The sequence below is a fragment of the Protobothrops mucrosquamatus genome, unplaced genomic scaffold (genome assembly GCF_001527695.2).
Source record: "Protobothrops mucrosquamatus isolate PMUCROS unplaced genomic scaffold, P.Mucros_1.0 scaffold12, whole genome shotgun sequence".
Lineage (NCBI taxonomy): Eukaryota > Metazoa > Chordata > Lepidosauria > Squamata > Viperidae > Protobothrops > Protobothrops mucrosquamatus.
This window is the reverse complement of record NW_015386399.1, coordinates 3141431-3163420: the sequence shown is the minus strand read 5'-3', so window position 1 is coordinate 3163420 and position 21990 is coordinate 3141431. Positions and strand designations below refer to the sequence as shown.

The 21990-nt window shown below is 33.9% G+C and overlaps 1 protein-coding gene across 1 annotated transcript in view; it reads right to left on the bottom strand.

Annotated features, from left to right (window-relative positions):
- CHN2 (chimerin 2) overlaps positions 1-21990 on the bottom strand; it is a 96154-nt gene that overhangs the window by 68530 nt on the left and 5634 nt on the right. The window contains exons 2-4 of the mRNA XM_015810601.1: positions 16843-16874; positions 15722-15835; positions 14478-14766 (exon numbers count right to left, since the gene is read on the bottom strand). Coding sequence (XP_015666087.1) covers positions 14478-14766; positions 15722-15835; positions 16843-16874 — 435 coding nt within the window. The remainder of the gene's footprint in view (positions 1-14477; positions 14767-15721; positions 15836-16842; positions 16875-21990) is intronic.

Here is a 21990-nt window from a genome sequence, read left to right as displayed (position 1 = left end):
GCTTTTCCAACAAGCGGGATTGGCCTAGGGAATTTTAGTGGGGTTTTTAAGGGTAATTTTAACGACTAGGCCTTTACAAATATTTTCTTTTAATCTGGTTTTAATATTGATATTTGTTGTAATGTTGTTTTATAAGGCTGTCAGCCGCCCTGAGTCCGGTGAGGAGAAGGGCGGGATACAAATCAAATAAATAAATAAAAATAAATAAATAAAGTATATTGTTCAATGTTTTCAAAATCTGGACAATGCTCCTCAAAAGAAGAAAGGTTCCCTGTCTGTTTAGCATTCCTAAGTGCCAGTGACAATTTAAAAAGGAAAATGGGGAAGGAGCATACAATGTCCCGCTTCAGCCATTTATGCCATCTTGATAGAGGAGCCATTATGAGCTGAGTAGAAATCCAAAATGGAGCATTCCTTTAGGAATTGCTTACTCATCTGATTTTTCTTCAAATGTGGGTTTACTCCAAAAACATGATTATTTTAAATGGAACATATGAGATTATAATTGTTACAATTTCTATTTGTAACTTCTTTAAAAGTATCTGGAAGCTGTTGTTGTCAACTGATAGGCTGATCTTGCATGCTCTTTCTTAAAAATGTGAATAAACATACAAGTTCTATTCAGTCTGAAAAGAACAAAATGGCTCACACAAGTCATAGCCAAAGCTCTTTAGCTACAGAATTTGGAGGCAATTCATTTTTGCAAAAAAAATACACATTAGTTGATCATTCTATATGAATAATAACAAGGTTGACTCTTGCTATCCAATGTCAACATAAATTCTTTACGTCCTATGTTTACTTTTCACAAACCCTTGGGAAATGTTTCTCTACCCATAGAAGAGAAAGAGACTTGAGGGATAAGTTGAGGCAAGAAACTGTCCTAAAGTCATCCAATGAAGTGTGTGGTCAAAGGGAGATTTAAAAGGTTGTTCAATACTAGCCCAGCATCTTACTCTCTACATTATTTTGGCCTTTGAATTTTTCATTTTTCATATAGATGAATCTAAACTATTTTTCTGCTACATTTTATAGTACTTGAAGGATCCTTTCTGTCAAACCACTATCAGCATGTCACCAGTATCTCTCAAGCTTGGCAGCGTATTAAAAAAAAGGAATATAAATGTAAAGAGAAACTGGAAAGAAATAGCCAAATATGCATTGTTGAGAAGGATAGCATGCCATAGAAAGATAGAAACACCATCTCCAGAATATATACCAACAGTTGCTTTATGAAATCTATTTATAAAATAAATAAAAACTTTCCAAATCTAACAACAGAAAATAAAGAAGAAAATTGTAAATTATTTATGACTAGATTCAGCTCATCTTTGTAAGCAACAAAGGAGAGAAACATTTTGGTAGTAGAGAGAAAATGTTAAGGACAAGTACTTGCAATTTTTATATATAGAATTCATAATGAAAATTAACACATTGACTTGTGCTTAATTATTCATGCATATTAATAACATTTTACTAGTCATTAATGGAATGTAAACTATTAGGGTCACTTGGCTAAATATTATAAAGCCTTAAGATATTAGCTTGAGTGACTGGGATATTTTCTACAGACACTGCTGTCACTTTGAATTAGCTCCTTTCTTCTCAGATCATTTTTAGCTTCTTTGAACTGTGTTAATTTGCATATTATCCTAAGGCAAACCAATTACTCATTTTCCTTATCCTCCTATTCTGCATACTATATTAACCGAAAGGACACTTCTAAAATCTTCAACCTCTTTGCATTAGAATTGTAATTACTATGTCAAAGGATATACCAATGTATATTTGACCCTTAAGTAGTGCATAAAACAAATGTTTTCAAATCATGTATCATTCATAGAGAAGTTGACACAAAGCCCAAGAAATAAAAGTTAGTTGACTTTATGTGTTGTTTTATTTTACCTACTCTATTAAGAGTCTAATACTAAATGAAATGAGTAAGAACAACCGAGAGAGTAAATTAGTGTGACATACCAATATTTTGTAGAGCAACAATCAACAGAAAATTTAAAACACACACACCAAAGATTAGGATCCTGTTCACTTGCAGGTTTTTCTGCATTGCATGACAATAATAATCAGAATGAAAATAAATAATTTAAACTGTTATTACTGAATGTATATGTTTATTTGCAACATCATGTGGAATATAATACCTGTTAAAATATGTTCACTTTTGCTCTATCATGTTTTATATACTAGAACTTAAAGATAAGCCAGCCGTTTGGATGGATTTAGTCTCACTTGTCAGTACAAATTGAGTTAAAAGAAACCTCATCTATTTTTAGCAAATTGAGTGAAAAATCAAATTTAATACATTTAAAAATTTAAATCACTTAGTATGCATAATCCAAAATATTCCATGGTTTTTAAAATATGGTATTTTATAAAAAATCATTCAATATTTGTGTTGGTTTTTAGTCTGTTTTTTTTTTATTTAGTATCATTTGGAACAATAGTCAAACAGCTGTTATAGATACAGGTAGTCAGGGCTTTTTTTGTCATAGAACGCACCGGAATGGAATTCTGGCACCTTTTTTCGATGGATTTTCCAGAGTTGCGGTTTTTTTTCTATTGTTGCTCTTCCTATCCTCGTGTGCTTTTGAAAATGCCCCGCTGGTGGTACAGTGCGAGCGGGGTCCCCTCCGGCGCTGTCTGCCTCCTCTAGGAGGAGCCATGAGGCACCGGAGCACCACAGCCAGAGCTTGGCTTGATTGGCTGGGTCAGACTATGTGGTGTGGAAGCCGATGGTGGCAGTGGGAGACACATAAACACGGAGGCCATCTTTCACAAGAGGGGAGTGAGGTTTTTGCCTTCTCTTACAGAAGGTGGGGTGTGAGGTTAAAAAGAGGCGAGGAGAGAGGAGAGGAGAGGAGAGAAAGGCAGCTGGCGTGGAAGCTTGACTGACAGCAAAACTTTGCTGTTTCAGTTCCTTGGATAGTTCAAAGGCTGGGATGTCTACGAAAATGTCTTTTTAGTCTCTTATACTTTATATTCAAACTGCAGAAGGGACGAATAAGAATAAAGCCAATGTCTTGTGATTTGGGGATATTATTATTAATAATAATAATATATATTAATTATGTATTGGTCAGATGTAAAGGTAGACTTACAATATGAAGTTTAATCAGATCTATTTATTAAATTGGGTTTAACTTAAAAGTAAATTAAAAGTAATCTGTTCACTAACAAAGTTTCAACTTTAATTTGTTTTAAGTCAATATCCATATTAAACTCCAAATGTAAATTTTTCTACCTTGTTTGCCAACTTCTTAAAAATAATTCAATCTTTTACAAGCAACCAAATTTTGTTTTATTGGGCCAATTTCATTCCACATAGAAAGCTGACATTTCCACTAATTAAACTAAATGGGTATGCCAGTGGTAAATGTCCCAAAAGATTAATAAAATGCCTTCTTGTAATTTAAAGCCACGCAGTGCATGGTAACATTAATAGTATTAACTTACCTTGAACAAAATCCTAGTCTTTTAGATACACTAAAAATTGAAGGGTTTTTTTTTCAGCTACAAAGGTAAAACTTGTAGGGTAGGCAAGGCGGGTTGTATGACGTGTGAGTTCCGGCACTTTTTTTTTTTTTTTTTTTTTACAAAAAAAGCACTGCAGGTAGTCCTCAACTTATGCCTACAATTGGGCCCAGAACTTCCATAACTAAGCAATGCAGTTGTTAAATGAGTCATGCCCAATTTTACAATCTTTTTTTTTTGCCATAGTCATTAAGCAAATCATGAGGTCATTAAGCAAATCTAGCCTGCCCACTGACTTTGCTTGTCAGAAGCCCCTGAGAAAATCACAAGCCTGGGACTCTGCAACCATCCTAAAGACATGCCAATTGCCAATTGTGCCTGAATTTTGATCAGGTGACCATGGGGAAGCTGCAACAGTTATATGAGAGCTGGTTATAAGCCAGTTTTTCACTGCCATAATAACTTTGAATGATCATTAAATGAATAGTCATAAGTTGAAAACTATCTGTATAGTCAGAGTTTCTCTCTGTTTTCTGTCAAAGAAATATCTGATCTTTATTGTCTTTTTTTTCCTGTCAGGACTGAGATTTCAATTATATATTAGGTGACAGTGAAGAAAAATTTATTATGCTTCAGATAAGCAGTAGAGGAAGATTTGTGTATGTGGCTTCATTTTTCTCTGCAGTCAAGAAACTAATCTAGCCATGTAGAGTTTGTGAGATTTCTACCCAAAAAATACTACTAATTGAGATATACTGCAATGCATGGCACAAAGCCTGACAAATAGGGTCAAAGCCAAAACTGAACAAAATTGATCCTCTATTCTTTTTGCAGCTAGCTCCTTCTCCATTTTTCCCTTTTCAATTGCTCATCCAATCCACCTTCTCTTTTGCACACAGGCCACATTTTATTCACTCAAACTTTCATCAAACAACCTCCATTATTTTCTTACACCTATCTTCTTCCAAACACTCCCCCCAGCCAATACAAGTTGGTAACTAATGGACAATACATAATTAGAGTGTCTTCAGAAGGACATTATGGTATTTTATTGCACCAACTGGATTTCTGAGCTTAGAGGTTTAAACTGTCTCTTACAACCAATTCGTTTCTGAATTCCTACCCACTCGCAGAATAGGATAAAAAACTTAAAAGAAGAGGTTATTTAATTATTGGTGCAAAATAGTAAATATTTCTTTTTAATTTGGTTTTAAATTAGGTATTTATTGTAGTATCTGTTTTATAAGGCTGTCAGCCGCCCTGAGTCCGGTAAGGAGAAGGGCGGGATAAAAATTGAATAAATAAATAAATAAATAAATAAATAAAATTAATGCTATGGAAACTGTCAGGCTCCCAAAATTATGTCTGTTAGACAAAATTTCAAGTAAAGACTCTTGGATGGTACAAATGACCAATTATATTAATCAATCAATAAGAATAGATTGGAAGGGACCTTGGAGGTCTTCTAGTCCAACTCCCTGCTCAAGCAGGAGACCTGATACCATTTCAGATAGATGGCTGTCCAGTCTTTTCTTAAAAACCTCCAGTGATGAAGTACCTACAACTTCTGAAGGCAAACTGTTCCACTGGTTAATTGTCCTCACTGTTAGTACATTTCTCCTTAATCCCAGTTGCTCTCTCCTTGATTAGTTTCCATCTATTCTTTCTTGTCTTGTCTTCTGGTGCTTTGGAAAATAAGTTAACAACCTCTTCTCTGTGGCAGCCCTCAAATACTGGAATACTGCTATCGTGTCATCCCTAGTCCTTCTTTTCTCTAGACTGGCCATACCCAATTCTTGCAACAGTTCTGTATATATTTTTATATAGGCTCTTAATCATCTTAGTTATTAGGAGTTATTAATCACCATAGTTATTAAGAGCTGTGGTCTGCCTGTCTCTTATATAATTGGAGAACAATTAAAAAGATTGCTACACAAAAGAATGTTTGATATAGAAACACAGAAAAATATAGCCATCTCAGTAAGACTGTCACATTGAAATGATGAATTACTAAAAACATACCTTCCAAATTGCCAAGTGTACAAAGAAATATCAAAATATCTAAATCAATATTTTCTCCAGCAAGATTTTAACAAATGGACAATGGTTAAATATGGAAGAGCTGACCAATTACTCTATAATGAGCATATTTGTATTTTCAGGATTCCAAAAATAGAAGACATAACATATATTATTTGCATGTCAATTGTATAAGAAAGAAAGAGATCAGTATTTGGATCACACATCAGATGAACGCCCTACTGGGATCACTTCATAGATAGTCAGAATTCAAAAATTATATATAATACGGTCCTTTATTTGAACAAAACAGACCACCTGAGCTCCATATATGTCTCATTGTGGTAAATTGTATGAATTATAATTGGCATTTTTATTCTTATTCTTTTTTCTATTTAATTTGTTTCTTTTGTTCTATTTTTATATATGGTTTTATCAATATTCTGTGTTTTATGTTCTGTATTTTGATATGGCCTAATGACTATTTAACAATGATCTACTACTATTACTATGACTACTACACACACACACACACTTGTAAGATGCCCATTCATTTTCAGTGACTCTGGACGACTTACAAACAATAAAAAAAATCAAAATAAAAACAATAAAAACAATAACCCCCAGCCTCCCTGCCGATAACAAGTGATCAAACAAGCCTCTTGATGGGCTCCATCCGATTTTGTTTTTTCCAGGTCTGTTGGCAGAATCAGGTTTTCATTAACTGCACTGATATATTGTGCCAAGCCACATTTGTTGAAGTGGCTATATCATTTATAAAGTATGATCGTTAGATTCATATTATGGCTTAGTAAAATGAGTAAATCCAGGCATTATTTTAGAGGATACAGAGTGCCCACATTTCTATTTCAAAGATTTGGGTGAATCTTAAGAATATCTCCATTAACATTAGAGGAATATTATCACAGGCTATTATCACAGGCTATGCAATCACATAATGAACACTTATTAATACACCTTTAATACAGAAACACATCTTTAATTAAATTTAAAGGAATATAATGTATCCACAAACTGGACATGCCTGCTGCAAGGCAATGAAAAAACATGGGACGTAAAAAGCACTGTGATATTCAAATAGATGCTACTCATAAAATGCCTGTTATTCTAATGTGTGCTATCCAGTCCTATCAGAACTAGAGATGGATAATTCAGATCCAGTTTGAAAAACAAAGGGTTCCATAATTGCCTTCTACTTGGCAGGAATTGCATCGTGAAGCCAGAAAGAACCAAAAGCTATGGCTTAAAGTATAACAACAAAAAAGCATACTGCATTGTTAAAGCTGGCACTTGAGATACAACTTGGCATAAAAAAGTTGGGCAGATGGGATTATAACACTAACAACTATTATTAGAGCCACATATTTTGGTGAAAGAGAGGAAATGATAGCAAACACAAGATATAAGATGGGTAAAATAATAGGAAGTTGCTAGCATAACTAATCCAGCTTTTATATTTAATTACTTTAAAGTAATTTAAGTAGTAGTTACTTTAGCAACCATCTTGCAAGGACTTGGTTCTTATATGATATTACCTACCAAAAAAAGTAAGAGTTTTGCTATTTATTTTTAAAATATTTTACTGAATTGAATCAGGAATTCATCCTGTTAACAAAGGTCCTCTCAAAATTCAAATCCAGCTAATAGAAGCCAAATCACCAATACATAAAGTTGCTCAATGTTGTGGTGAGAATGTACAATCTGATGAACGCTTCTAAAAATTCTTAATAATAATAATAAAGTTGGAAGGGACCTTGGAGGTCATCGAGTCCAACCCCCTGCCCAGGCAGGAACCCTACACCATTTCAGGCAAACGGCTGTCCAGTCTCTTCTTAAAAACTTCCAGTGTTGGAGCATTCACCACTTCTGGAGGCAGGTTGTTCCACTGGTTAATTGTTCTAACTGTCAGGAAGTTTCTCCTTAGTTCTAAGTTGCTTCTCTCCTTGATCAGTTTCCACCCGTTGCTTCTCGTCCTGCCTTCAGGCGCCTTGGAGAATAGCTTGACTCCCTCTTCTTTGTGGCAGCCCCTGAGATATTGGAACACTGCTATCATGTCCCCCCTCATTCTTCTGTTCGTTAAACTAGACATATCCAATTCCAGCAACCGTTGCTTATATGTTTTAGCCTCCAGTCCCCTAATCATCTTTGTTGCTCTTCTCTGTACTCTTTCTAGAGTCTCAGCATCTTTTTTACATCGTGGTGACCAAAACTGGATGCAGTATTCCAAGTGTGGCCTTACTAAGGCATTGTAAAGTGGTATTAATACTTCACGTGATCTTGATTCTATCCCTCTGTTAATACAGCCCAGCACTGTGTTGGCTTTTTTGGCAGCTGCAGCACACTGCTGGCTCATATCTAAGTGATTGTCCACTAGGACTCCGAGATCCCTCTCACAGTTACTACTATTGAGCAAGGTACCCCCTATACTGGCTTACTCTGCTCAGAATATGCATACCCTGAATGAGATGGCATTGCATACTTGCTTGCCAGAGGGTAAGCACATTAACCTTAGAACCATAAAGCTATAGAGAAGAAGCATTAGATTAGGCTGTGTTTATTTTTTCCCTATTCATGCTTATTGGCAGAACTTAACAGGTCAACATTAATAGTGGCTTTTGTTTGGAAAACATTTAACATAATGTTTCTTAGCTCACTTTGCATACATATGTCAGTTAAAACCTGATGAATATATTGGGAGTTGTTTTCCCTGTCTTTCATTACACAAATAACAAACAAATAGACATGCAAAATACATTTGTAATCCTATTAAATAGCGCAAGAATGCAACGTGTGCATATGTTAGCTCATGAAGCAATTGATGCTGAATGATGTGATCTTGCAAAATAGTGTTTTATATCTGACGATTCCCCAGTGTAAAAGTACACAATATGTTCTACCTTTTTAAAGCCAGAGAAAAAGCAAAATGCATGAAAAATCCTAAATAAAACTGCCACCTAGTGACTGAAATGTGAAATGTTCAGTTAATGACCAGTCCTATAAAGAATAAAGCATATTAATTTTGAACGTTTGGATATTAACTATCTGAATTAATAAAGAAATACAAGTTAAGTTTGAACAATGCATAAGTAATAATACTGATGCTGATATTCAATGCCAATCAGGATTCCTGGGGCAATTTAAAAAATGTTAATAAATACAAATATTATAACAATGTGATTATTGAAAATATACATAATACTTAAATTAATTTTTTTAAAGAAATAAATAAAAATTAAGCCATCCAGAGTCATGAGGTGAGTTGCCATAGAAACTGAACAAAGCAACTTGAGCAACTTAAGTATGAAAAACTTTAAATATTAATATTTAAAACCTGGGGAAAGCCGAATGAAGATGACAATTTCAAGATAACATATTCTGATATGGCCTGCTACCTTGGTTACATAGCCTTGGCTATGAAAATTGAACAAGTTAAGCGTTTCAAATATCCAGGAATTGTCCCACATGATGCTGCTCTTGGAAAACCCATATAGATTACATGAAACAATTAACACTGAGGAGCTCAGCCAGACTATTAAGTTTCTTTATGCCAAAGGCAAGGAATGTACTACAGCAACATCAAAGTCATTTGAGGCAAAGGTTACGACCCGTGAGCTTTATGATGCACAGTTGGGCCAATTCCCTAATTACAAACTACTAGAAACAGTTCCAAACAGGTTCTTATGATTAATTTTCCATGTTCCTAAATGTGTGCAAAAATTATCACTAAGGCTAGAGACAGGATAATTGAAATAGAGGCAAAAGCATGGCATAATATTTAATTATAGGCTCAGGTGCCCTTTTTTCTCTCTCAGCAGAATCGATCCTTTAGTTTTGAGAGATCAATTTCAGGTTTTAGTGCTGGTATCAACTAGCATTATAAAAGGAAATGACTCTCTTGACCAACTATTGTCCTTAGAATGTAAACACATATTTCAAATTATTAAAAAAAATTACCTGACACGAAGAACAGAATGAACTTAGTTTAATCATATTAAGGAGTATTTAAAAATTCCTATATTGGAACCAAGCAGTTATTTAACCGTTCTTATACACTCAGCTCAACACAAGCCCTTTCTAGCGCCACACATAATGTTTAACTACAGCAGTTCTCAATACTATTAGCTAAAATTCCTTTTCCTAAAATAACTTTTCCTTGCAATTCAAATTTGATTAAAAAAACATCCAGCATATCAAGGTTGCCATCAATTTATTTTTCTCTAATAAGCCATCTTTATTATAACATATACCAAAATGATCAAATAAGTTTTATCTTGCTTTGCTATATAGCTAAATAGCTAAATTTTGTGTCACAGCTATTAAACTATACAACCAAATTACTATAGAATTAGATCTACTATAATGAAAAATAAATATGAGTTATTTAGGATGAGTTATATTCCATGTTAGATTCACAAAAGTTTCTGCTATAATAAAGTCGTTCATTTTTAAGGTGCTAGAAAATTCTGCCCATTTTCTTGCAATATATATAATTTAGAAATTCTGTCAGTTTTGTTGTAAATCTGGGGCATTTGTTTTCTGAACCATGAAATCTGATTCAAATTATATTTCAAAATGCAGCAACAGTACTATTTAACACTCACCTACTTAAGGGTAGTCTCGCTGTACTTAACCGAACCGAATAAATATACATTGGGTTACTTTGTTAGGATGTTTTTAAATATTGGTGTTGCCATAAAATATGCAAATGAAAATTTCCTCAACTGGATTTTACAGGACGAACTGTGATAAGAGCATTATCATGGCTTGTTGTTTGTTTAGCGTTAAGAAAGACAGCCATTCAGAATGAGAAATAATCAATAGTCGATTTGTCTCTGAAGAGCAGCCATTTGTTTCAAGCTACTGCACAAAGAAATCTGATCTGCAAATGGACAAGTCACCGTAACATCTTCAGCATATAGTAACTAGAAATGTTCAGTGGCTGTTCACAAGTGCTTGAAGCTACTCATACAGAAACATTATAATTTTGATACAAGTATCATTAGTAAAATTTAACCATGTCACATTCAAAGCTGACATAATTCTTTTTAATAATTTGAAGTTGACAAAATAATAAATTTGATGTTCTCCTATATGCTATTATACTATGAAAACTATTCATGTCTTAAGACTTTAGATTCTGACTTTTTAATACGGTCCATAGATTTTATATTGAAAAATTATAACAGTAAAGCCCTGCAGGAGAAAAAGATTTAACATCTCGCATGGACACATCACTGAAGTTTAATACAGGTTTCCCTAATTCATCAAAGATGTCACACCATTACACTGCTTTAGTTCTTGCAACAGTAAAATATCGCTTTCTTGGAACTCCAGAGTAATTTATGACACCTGAATTTAGTTTTTTTAAAAACCTGTTTTAAACCGTGGGAAATTAAAACAGCTCTGGGTGAAGCAAACATAAAACAGTGGAAGATATTTATCTGAACAGTAAGCCTCAGTATATAATTGAAATGAAAACTGTACAAGAGCAAAGTGCTGTTTCCTCTTCATTGAATGGTCTTCCTATTTTAAAAATTCTAAAATTTAGTATGTGGGCAAAATCTTAATTTTGGCAATTCAGAAGAAATAAAAATCTGCAAATATAATACTTCATATGATGTTATCCTAAGCAAGGGATGAGAAAAGACAACAAAATAAACTAACTTAGTTTTGTCCTAACCCAAATTTTAAAATGCAAACATAATTTGAATATTAATACAACCTATTAAAATGAGAACAGAAATATTTTCTAACTGAAGCAATATCTTAATTGCATTATAAAATATATTTCATTTATCTAGACAAACTAGATAGTTCATTTTATATCAAAAATCTTGCAAATATTATGTTAAACAAATTTTATTTATCAAACTATAGTACCTTGGAATCATTATCAAGCCTTACTTCTTGAGTTCAGTTCATTAATTTATGAATATAAATGTTTTACTTGTTGAATAAGAAGTAAGAATGTTTTACTTGTTGAATAAAATTAAATAGAACACTAGAACAGCTTTTATGTTCTAAATCAAAATCTGTAGGAAAACTAGTAACAGAGAAACTATATAATGTCAGATTGAAATAAATGTTTATTCCAGTTAAAATTGATTTCCCCAAACTTTTTAAATTCGTACCTCTCTTCCACTAATCAGTAACTCAAATGTAATGTCAAGATATTGAACTGGCATTGTATAGTTTATATAAATGTAGGTCAGATGTTACGGAAGTCTGACTTCTCTATTGGCTACGGAAAAAAGTCATGTCAAAGATCTAGTTGGCTAATACAGATCAAGAACAAAGAATTGGGAAATGAACTTTTCCCCATAGATCCATGGGATAAGCATAATCAGACAGTATGCAATCCTGCATGCAAATATGAAATAAATGCCATTGAATGCAATGGAGGAGATATGCAGAGGATACATACATGACTATCTGTTGTAGTTCTTCAATATGAATATATTAGTATGGATAATTCCAGATCATTTTAATATGTTTGTAAGATTCCATTCTTTTTGTTCCATTTATTGTACCTAACATGATTATTTTTTTAGATTTTTAAATTTTGCCTTTGCCTTTGCCTTATAAATAACTCAAAGTGGCAAACATACATAATAGCCCTTCATACTGTTACTTTTTCCCACAATAACAACCTTGCGCGGTAAGGTGAGTTGAGAGAGTGACTGGCCTAAGTCACATAGCTTGTTTTTCATGTGGTTTTTAACTGGTATTCTTCTTGAGAGAGTCGTTACGATTTAATATTTCCATTCCTTCATGTATTTTATATAAAGAGCTGGGATCCATATCTTTAAAGTATCTTTGAATATATACCACATGTTTAAAAAGAATAATATGGTAAATTTCTCAACCAATATCCAGTTCCCAGGACAATGTTTAGGCTAATCTTTGCCAGCTGAGTTTTTACTGTATATACATATGCTTGCAATGATCATCTTTCAGGAAGTGAATATTCTTTTTGGTAGATTCTTGAGAAATGTGGCTGATGGACTAAACCAACCCCCTCTTTCTTCTTTCCCACAAGGAACAAATAAATGGGAACATTTCTTCAGTACACACAAAAGTTCTTGTATGAAGCAAATAAAGCACAGTCTAATTGTGTGCACGCAGAGCTTTAAAAAGTTTGAAATTTCAATAAATAGTAGAGAATAACATACAATAAATTGATATGTTAAAATAGTTCTATAGGATTTTGGATTACATTGACATATCTGAAGGCGATGGGCAATTAAAAATATAAAATATAAATAAATAAATGTGATATATGTCATACTGGCTGTTTGACTTTCAGAGATCCATGTGTGTATTTTCAATAGTATTTAATTAGTTTTATTTTATTACTATTTCAATAGACTTAATATCCATTCCCCTAAATAACCCCCTCCCAAAATTCTCTAAATTAACCCCCCAAAAGGTTTGAATTTTATTTGATTTATGCCAGTTTGAAATCAGACAGTTAATAATAATAGTAAAATTGGAAGGGACCTTGGAGGTCATCTGGTCCAACCCCCTGCTCAGGCAGGAAACCCTATACCATTTCGGACAAATGGCTGTCCAGTCTCTTCTTAAAAACTTCCAGTGTTGGAGCATTCACCACTTCTGGAGGCAGGTTGTTCCACTGGTTAATTGTTCTAACTGTCAGGAAATTTCTCCTTAGTTCTAGGTTGCTTCTCTCCTTGATTAGTTTCCACCCGTTGCTTTTTATCCTGCCTTCAGGCGCTTGACTCCCTCTTCTTTGTGAAAGCCCCTGAGATACTGGAAGACTGCTATCATGTCCCTCCTCGTCCTTCTCTTCATTAAACTAGACATACCCAATTCCAGCAGCCATTCCTTATATGCTTTAGCCTCCAGTCCCCTAATCATCTTTGTTGCTCTTCTCTGTACTCTTTCTAGAGTCTCAACATCGTTAATTTAAGAGATCTACCATCTTAAAAACAGAGCAGTATCTCAGAAATGTCTTTATAGCACAGAAAGTATCATAAATCTTCTGACCAACTATACATTGCATCTCAAAAGCAGATCAGCAAAATCATCTCATGATTCAAATGTATTTCACCTTCAAAAGTGCTTAGACTAGAAACAGAATCTGACATATTTTTCAATTTATGGAGAGAGAATATTTTCAAGTAACTTTTATAAACTCATCTATCATTTACTTATAGTGCGATTTGTCTTATGAAACTCATAGAGAAACAGACCTAAAATCTTCTAAAACAGCGAAACAAATTACTTTTTATCATTACCGAACACATAACTATTGTAGAAAATTGTTAAGTGTGAAAAGCAAAACTAAAAAGAGTAGAAAAACCAAAGCCCCAGACAAAGATCCATTCACCAAAGGCAAAAGAAACATTCATTTTTATAGAAAAAGTCACAAACTTGAGATTTGGTGATAATATACTCAAAATATATTCTAACAATACGGAATTATAATACTATTTATTGCATTTTATATTGGGTGCAACCATGGTGGAGTAGTAGCACTGAATGTAGAAGATCTCAGATTTGTTATCTCTAGGTAGGAACCCTATCTGAATAATTGGAGTTGTTTTCAGTTTTTTGTAAAGCAATATTGAACTAGACAAACAGCTCTTTATATTTTCATTCTGTTTGTATTCTGGTGCTTAAATAGCACTGTTTTAAAAAAACAGATGATCCCATTTATTTCACCTCTGGTCCTATCTGGACTTGTAATAACCTCCACTGAAATCAATGAGAAATGCCCATAGGCATATGACATGGATTTCAGTAATCTGGAGTTTAATTCTAGTAAACAGAAAGACAAATTCCATAACTTTCCAGAAACATTTCAAATATGTTGTATTTGACTTTCTCTCTGAATACTTTTCAACAACTTCTATCCCTGAAAGACATGGATAAATTTTAATATAGGCACATGTATGAGCTGATTTCCTTTAAATTGGCCACCTTACCTTTTCAACTGGTGCATTTTCTTCACATGTTGCTACACCAGCCTTTTTTGATGCAGTTTTTGATTTACTCAGTCTACGGGATACTTTTTCTCTAAGCAAAGTAGCATATCCAATGTGCTCATAGATAGGATTTGTCGTCATTTTGGAAATATATTCAGAAGCCTTGGTCTCTATATACAATGTTATTAAGCCATCTGTTACCAAATCATGGATTGATTCAAATCTCTTCTCCCCTACGAAGTGTTTTCCATCATAGAAAAGACGGTAATTTAAGGTCTGACTCCCAAATCTGCATTAAAACAAAACAAAGATGTTGAATTAGTGTTTGAGCATCATAACTGTATTTTTTAAAATAATTATATGCATTTTAAATACCCATTATATAAATAGTGGAGAAAAGAGTTACGTAATAAAGATTATATACAATTAGAGCAAATTTAACAAAAAATGATGGGCCAGTGCGGAGGAAATATTCCAAATTATTTACCAGCAATTAATCATTGAACTGAAGTTTGGAATAATTCAGTCTCTACTTTTCTTTCAAAATAAATATTTTCTCATCCATCTCCTGACAGAGTTAAACACAGTTAATATTTACATTATAGTACTGATTGCATTAATAGTATTGTATTATAGTATTGGTTGTATTGCATTTCCTTGTTAAATAAAAATAGGAGCTAATTTCAACTTTAAAAATGGAAATGGTGGAAACATATCTGCATTTTCAACAGCGAGGGAAAATTTACTTTTCAGAAAAAAAGGTTAATGTAAGAGATCACAAGAGCTTGTTACATAATCATTGTTTATATTTTTAAAATTTGCAGTATTACTTCTGCATTGATGTTTATTAAGGTAAGGTAGTTTCATACTCCTCAGATTCTTCTGTTTGCAATGTCTACATTTATACAGTACTGCACATTTTGGAAATGATATTTTAGATGCTTTAAAAACCAGCTTGTTAAAATACAGCTTGTTAAAAGTCTACAAGTTTGCAATATCTAATAATTTCAAAGGCTGAAATAGTTTAACTTCTCTAGTTGTTTTGGACTACAACACCCATCATTCACATCTAAATGTTTTGGTTTCTTTCTTATTTGGATTAAAGCATCCTTAATATATTACATCATGTTTTAAGATATTTTACCTTGAATGTAGTTATTCACATGTCATTCACGAATTATGCCTTACATTTTTGAGATTAACAAACATTTCTTAAAATTTATGGTGGATGTGACAGAATTTACCTAAGTGCCAGAGTGTAGCACCCAGGTTGTCGCTGACTTTCTCTAAGAATATATGCTCCCTCTACTCCTCCAAGCAATTCATCAGCTTGCTCACGAGAAATGATCCCGTGAAATCTAGAAAAACAAAGGCAGTTTATAATTCTTAGGGGGATGGGTGAATAAATAAATCAGAAGCATTTGATATTGGGGGGAGAGGAGAAAAGAATAAAGCACAAAAGTTTCTAACAGGCCCCCCAAAGGCTAATACTATTAATATGTGAAGCTGGAAGTTTTTAAATAGAAGGACATTAAAACTGGATTCCCACTTTTAAAAGATGGACTGCCTTGCCATTTAAAAAATTAGTGTTATATCTTGTTCAGTTTCCTGCATCCCCCTGCAATCACATGATTGAATTTTGGGCATTTTATAGCTGCTTTTGCAGTATCCTGGATCATTTTGGCTGTGATTTGTTTTAGTATAATTAATATAATTCCTGAACATTTCATTACCAAACTAGGTAACTTTAGCAGCAGGATTTTCTTGTCCTATTTGGAGCATGGTAAAAGAAAGCAAAAAAATAAATAAATCATCCAATGCATTGTGGCAATTACCATATTTTTGATAATGTCAGTTGTTTGGAAGGCAATATAAAATATTCTCAATCCAAAACGTTTCCATTAAAATGTTCTGATCTGAGTTCAAAGTAGGTGTTTTGAATTTGAAACAGACTGCACCAATCTTACAATAAAGTCCACCACTATTCTGATTTTGAGGTAAGTGCCCTCAACTTTAAAGCCAACTCTCAAATAAACTGGACTCAAAATGATGGTGTTTCAAGCTGTGAACACTTGCAATAAGATTGGAATGGCATTGGGTCAGCATGCTTCAAGTTTATTTATTTATTTGATAATTTATATCCCACATTTTTATTATTTTTACAAATAACTGAAGGCAGCAAAACATATTTAACACACCTTCTGTCTCCTCAGATTCAAAACTTTTGGAATCTGAAATGTTTTGCACACTCCTGTTCAAAAGTATCTGCGTTAAAAAAGCCATCATTTTTAAACAAATTAATCAAAATTTTGCTGATTATTAGTTAATGTATGCCATATGAAATAACAAATACTTTAATACATACTCTCTTCCATAGTATTTTGGCCTGTTCTCCACCTAAATCAATTAAAAAAATTATTAGATTTGAACTAATTATACTAAAAAAAATCAAATAAAAATTAGCCGTAAACCTAAGGGGTTTTTTTACATACTATGTTGAAAAGAAAAGTATATAGATACACCAGTAGCAAACTTTTCCTCTTTTGTTAAACTAAATTATACTCATCAATTAAATGTTGGATGGATAGATCAGTTCTCCAGTTAATCTAATGAAATTGTACTGTAGCTGAAATACTGCTAATATAGGATTTCTGGAAATGTATTAAAACACTTCCTTTTATGTATTCATCTCTGGTTTTGCTTAATGAAGTCTTTTGATGCACTACAAAATGTCATTATATTATGAGCTTTGGCTTCCACAATCTTCTTTAAATAAAGAAATTCCATTTCATTGTAATGAAATAATTAAAATGTATACTCCAAGGAAAACTATAATCATTCTAAATATAAAAGAACAAGTCTCTATATCAGCTTTTTAAAAGGGTAACTGTAATAATTCATTGCAATGCAAATAACTTCCATCTTAATGTACTTCTGGTTGCTACCTAAAAATTTTCTAGGAAATGCACTTTCAGGAGATAATGTTCAGATAGTAAAATATCACAGTGAGTTTACAATTGTCACACACAGTGAGTGCAATGTAATTATCCTTGGTAAGCAAATACATGTTAGTCCAGTAGGGGGCAGATCCTTACAGAATATAATTTGTACTTAATTTTGCTTCTGTTTATTTTAATATTGACAGAAGTAATGTTTACAGGTGTCCCTAATTTATCCAGTCCTGTATTGAAGTAAGCAATTCCTGTCATCACTCAATGTCATCTGGCTAAATAGGAATGGGAAATAATCACATTTAGAAATACATTTATTGCCCATTTCTTCTTTGGCAAGCAGTTGAATGACTTTATCAAGAAATCCAGGTTTCAGCTAAGCAGGTTTGAGTTGAGATTGGTCAAAAATATCTGAATAGTAGCAGATTGGGCAAAATTGGGTTAATCAATCATGTTTGTGTGGGGTATTTCCCCCCCCTATTTTGTTATTGTAAATGAATAGATTTTTTATAATAACTTAGATATTTTTAAGTTTATCTGAAATAAGTTAAAAACTGAGTTACCGTAATTGGCAGCTGGAGCATCTGAAGATAGTGTACAAACAACACTTCTAAGGTGGGAAATGTAATCATACTATTCTAAGAAACTTCCCATCTTCCCTCTCTTTCCCTTTCCCCCTTCTTATTTTTCTTGTACTGTCTATTTTGGCAGCTGCTATCTAGTGCTCTCAGAGTCTTTACTAAATACAAAAAAAATTAATATATACTTTATTTCCATTCCAATAAGACTGTTCATTTTTTGTTTTTTCCCCCATTATTATGAAATAGTTATTATGGCTAACCACAAATATCGCTAATGTAAAATCAAGACATGGAACAAAGTTATGGAGAATGTTTTTAGTAACAGACTGTCCACACAATAATGAAGTCAGATTTCTTTTGAAAATGAGCTGAAGATACACCTCCTTTGGACAGCTGTCCTCATGCTGAAATCATGTTTTCTTTTCTCATATTCTCTAATGCTGAAATATAGAATGCAACCTCCTAGAGCAGTGGTTCTCAACCTTTTTAATGCCGCGACCCCAACTGGTCGTAAGTCGAGGACTAAACCGGTCGTAAGTCGAGGACTTTCCCTGCCCGGGAGCGCCGCGTATGCGTGGTTCCGCCCCCTGCGCCGGCCAAGGCGTAGCTGGCAAGTGGCAGAGACGGAGCAGGCCGACCACCAGCTGGCCCAGCCCAAAGGAGGTAAGGCACCCGCTGGAAAAGGGGAAAAAATGGCGGACAAAAAAATGGCGGACAAAAAAAATGGCAGACAGCCTTGCTTGGCGACCCCCATGAAATGGTCGATCGACCCCAAATGGGGTCCCGACCCACAGGTTGAGAACCACTGTCCTAGAGTTTTGGAATATATTTTTCCCATTTATGTTATACATAAAAGTTTCATGCATTTTGCTTGTATTATAATAATAGCTCTATATCACATTTTGTGATTTGATCGTTAGTGCCTATCCCATACAATGACTGTACACAGCAATGAAAAAGTAGTTTTTGATCAAGTCTTTCCCTTACCACCTTTGTAGGCTTATAAAACAAAGGGAAGCTGAAATAAGATCATAAGCATAGCCCCAGTTTTGCTTAGCAACCACTTCACCTAATGATCAAATTACTGGTCCCAAATGTGATTTACACAATTTTCTACCATATTTTATTTTCTGAAGAGAAAGAGAAAACCTCTTTACAACAGCAACATCTTCTAGGAAATGTGGAGGCATTCACATTTCAAAGTATTTTATTATCTGTGAAGGCTCTGTTTTATTTCTCTCTGCAGATTTCTACTGTATGATGAATTTCATGAAAAGATTGTATACTTTGTAGGCCTCCATTCAATACAACTTGTCTTTTATTTCCTCAGTATTAACAGAGTAAGACTTGGAAGGGATCTTGGACGTTTTCTAGTCCAAGTGCCTGCTCAAGCAGGAGACCCTATACCATTCCAGAGAAGTAGCTGTCAAGTCTTTTCTTAAAAACTTCCAGTGATGAAGCATGTACAACTTCTGAAGGCAAGTGGTTCCACTGGTTAACTGTTGTCACTGTTAGGAAATGTCTCCTAGTTCAAGTTGCTTCTGTCCTTGAAAGAGTACTTCTCAAGTACTACATTGAAGAACTACTTTGGTGTAGTATTTCATTTTTCAAATTACTGCCCTTAGAGCAGCTGCAATGTGAACATTTCTGAGAAGCAGGGAAATGGTGTAACAAAAATGTAAGAAAACCAAGTAAAAATGTGTAACTATTATTAAATGAAACAACTTAAAAATATATGATCAGTTAGATAATGTAATATATGTTTCAAAACTTAAGGATGAAAAGGCATGAAAAGACTTTTGCTACTGAGAGGCCTGTTAGTTTTAATAAACATTTTGCAAATATCCTTTTTGTATAAACATTCGAAACTTCTCTTCAATGCTAGTTGATTTTCAGGATCTAAAAATAAATGATAGTCTGTATATGGCTTAACAACATCCATTCTGAAGTACTATTATAGTATGCATCCTAATTCAGACTAAAAAATGGAGGAAAACTATTTATGAAAGTAATGCTTTGAAATCTCTTTCCATATTCACATCTAGTTGACAAAATCAAAAGAATTTTGATGATATACAAAGAGGTGGTAGTGATTATTGTCTTAAAACCACCAAATTCAAGCATCAAATTTCTAGAACTAAAATAATGATCAAGGTATAAATGTGATTTAAAATTTGTTTTAGTAGTTCAAAATGGAAATGTTGCTATGAAAAATTGAGACGCAATATAGAAAATAAACTTAATCTAAAAGTAGTGTGACATTTTTTCCCTCTACTGATCAGTTAAAGAATAAAAATCATAGGAAATATATAAAATATACCTTTTAATCTCCCAAATATTTCTCAAAATTAAGCAAAACCCAAAGCAAATCAAAGTCCAAAATCATTTCCTGCACTTTTAAAATGTAATCTATAAATTTAAAAGTGCATATATTTACTGGAAGTATAAATGTATGTCATACTAAAAAGTATTTTAGGATTTTGTAACTGACAATGGTAGAGTCATCTTTACTCACTGCCAGTATCTGAAGATCAATTTAGAGCTATAAAGCAATTTTGCTTCCTCTATAATTATCTTTGTGCATCCACCCACCACATTGCTTAATGTATTAATGATGGGAAAATATGAAAAGTGTATTAGTAAGATGTTCAAAATCCAAAATATAAAGCTTGAAGATGTCTTTAGAATGACCTGTAAAACATTCCTCTTCAGAAGAATAAAAGCATCTTTTGTGTACTAATTGCATTACAAAAAATAAGAAGTATTATTTGGTAATAGGTGGGTTAGGGTATTATTACGAGAATATGTATTCAGTAGATTAAGGAGTATAATTGATTAATTGGCAAAGCTGTCTGTAAATTTCTGTTCTAAAAAATAACAGTTGCAACAGTTGCAGAAATTACATCTGAGAGGTGACATAACAAGCCCAACTCTAAAGAATTACTGAGCCAGTTTTCTCTGCATAAGTAGTCAATATAGCTACATTTATCTAAAAGAGAGTATTCATCTACCTATATAATTAACTATATAATTAATAAATTCCAGTTTCTGTGCTGGGATTGAACAGGAAATAAAAAGGGCTTTTTTATTAACATATTAACAATTTATCTTTACATTTGCATTTTTGTGCTTTTTGTAATATATTTTTTGAATTGGAAGCGACCCGGAGTCATTGACTAAGATGGGCAGCTATAGAAATTGAATGATGGAATGAATGAATGAATGAATAGATGGCTGGATAGATGAATGCATTACAAGTGCTCTGTTTTGGACATTTATTTATTTATTTATTTATTATTTATATTTCTACCCCGCCCTTCTCCCTGCGGACTCAGGGCGGCTTACAGCCTTTTAAAAACAAGTACATAACTACAAAAATACTAGAGTTAAAATGTTAATTAAAATAAAATATTATTATGAGGCCATTATTATCCTATTTTTAAAAATTATTATAAAACCAAGTTAAAAAAGTAATCCTTAGGCCAGTCCTGCCAGCTTAAATAGCCATGTCTTGAGGGCGCGGCGGAAGGAGGGGAGATCCGGAATCACCTGGATCTCTGGGGGTAGTTTGTTCCATAGGGTGGGAGCTCCAACCGAGAAGGCCCTCCCCCTGGGGGTCGCCAGCCGGCACTGTCTGGCTGACGGCACCCTGAGGAGACCCTCTCTGTGGGAGCGTATCGGCCGGTGGGAGGTAATCTGAGGCAGCAGGCGGTCTCGGAGATAACCAGGTCCGATGCCATGGAGCGCTTTGAAGATGATAATCAACACCTTGAAGCGCACCTGGAAAGCTACCGGCAGCCAGTGCAGCTCGCGCAGCAGCGGCGTTACATGGGAGCGACGAGTCACTCCCAACACCGCCCGCGCGGCTGCATTCTGGACTAACTGGAGCCTCCGAGTGCTCCTCAAGGGGAGCCCCATGTAGAGAGCATTGCAGTAGTCCAGGCGGGAGGTGACAAGAGCATGGGTGACTGTGCGCAAGGC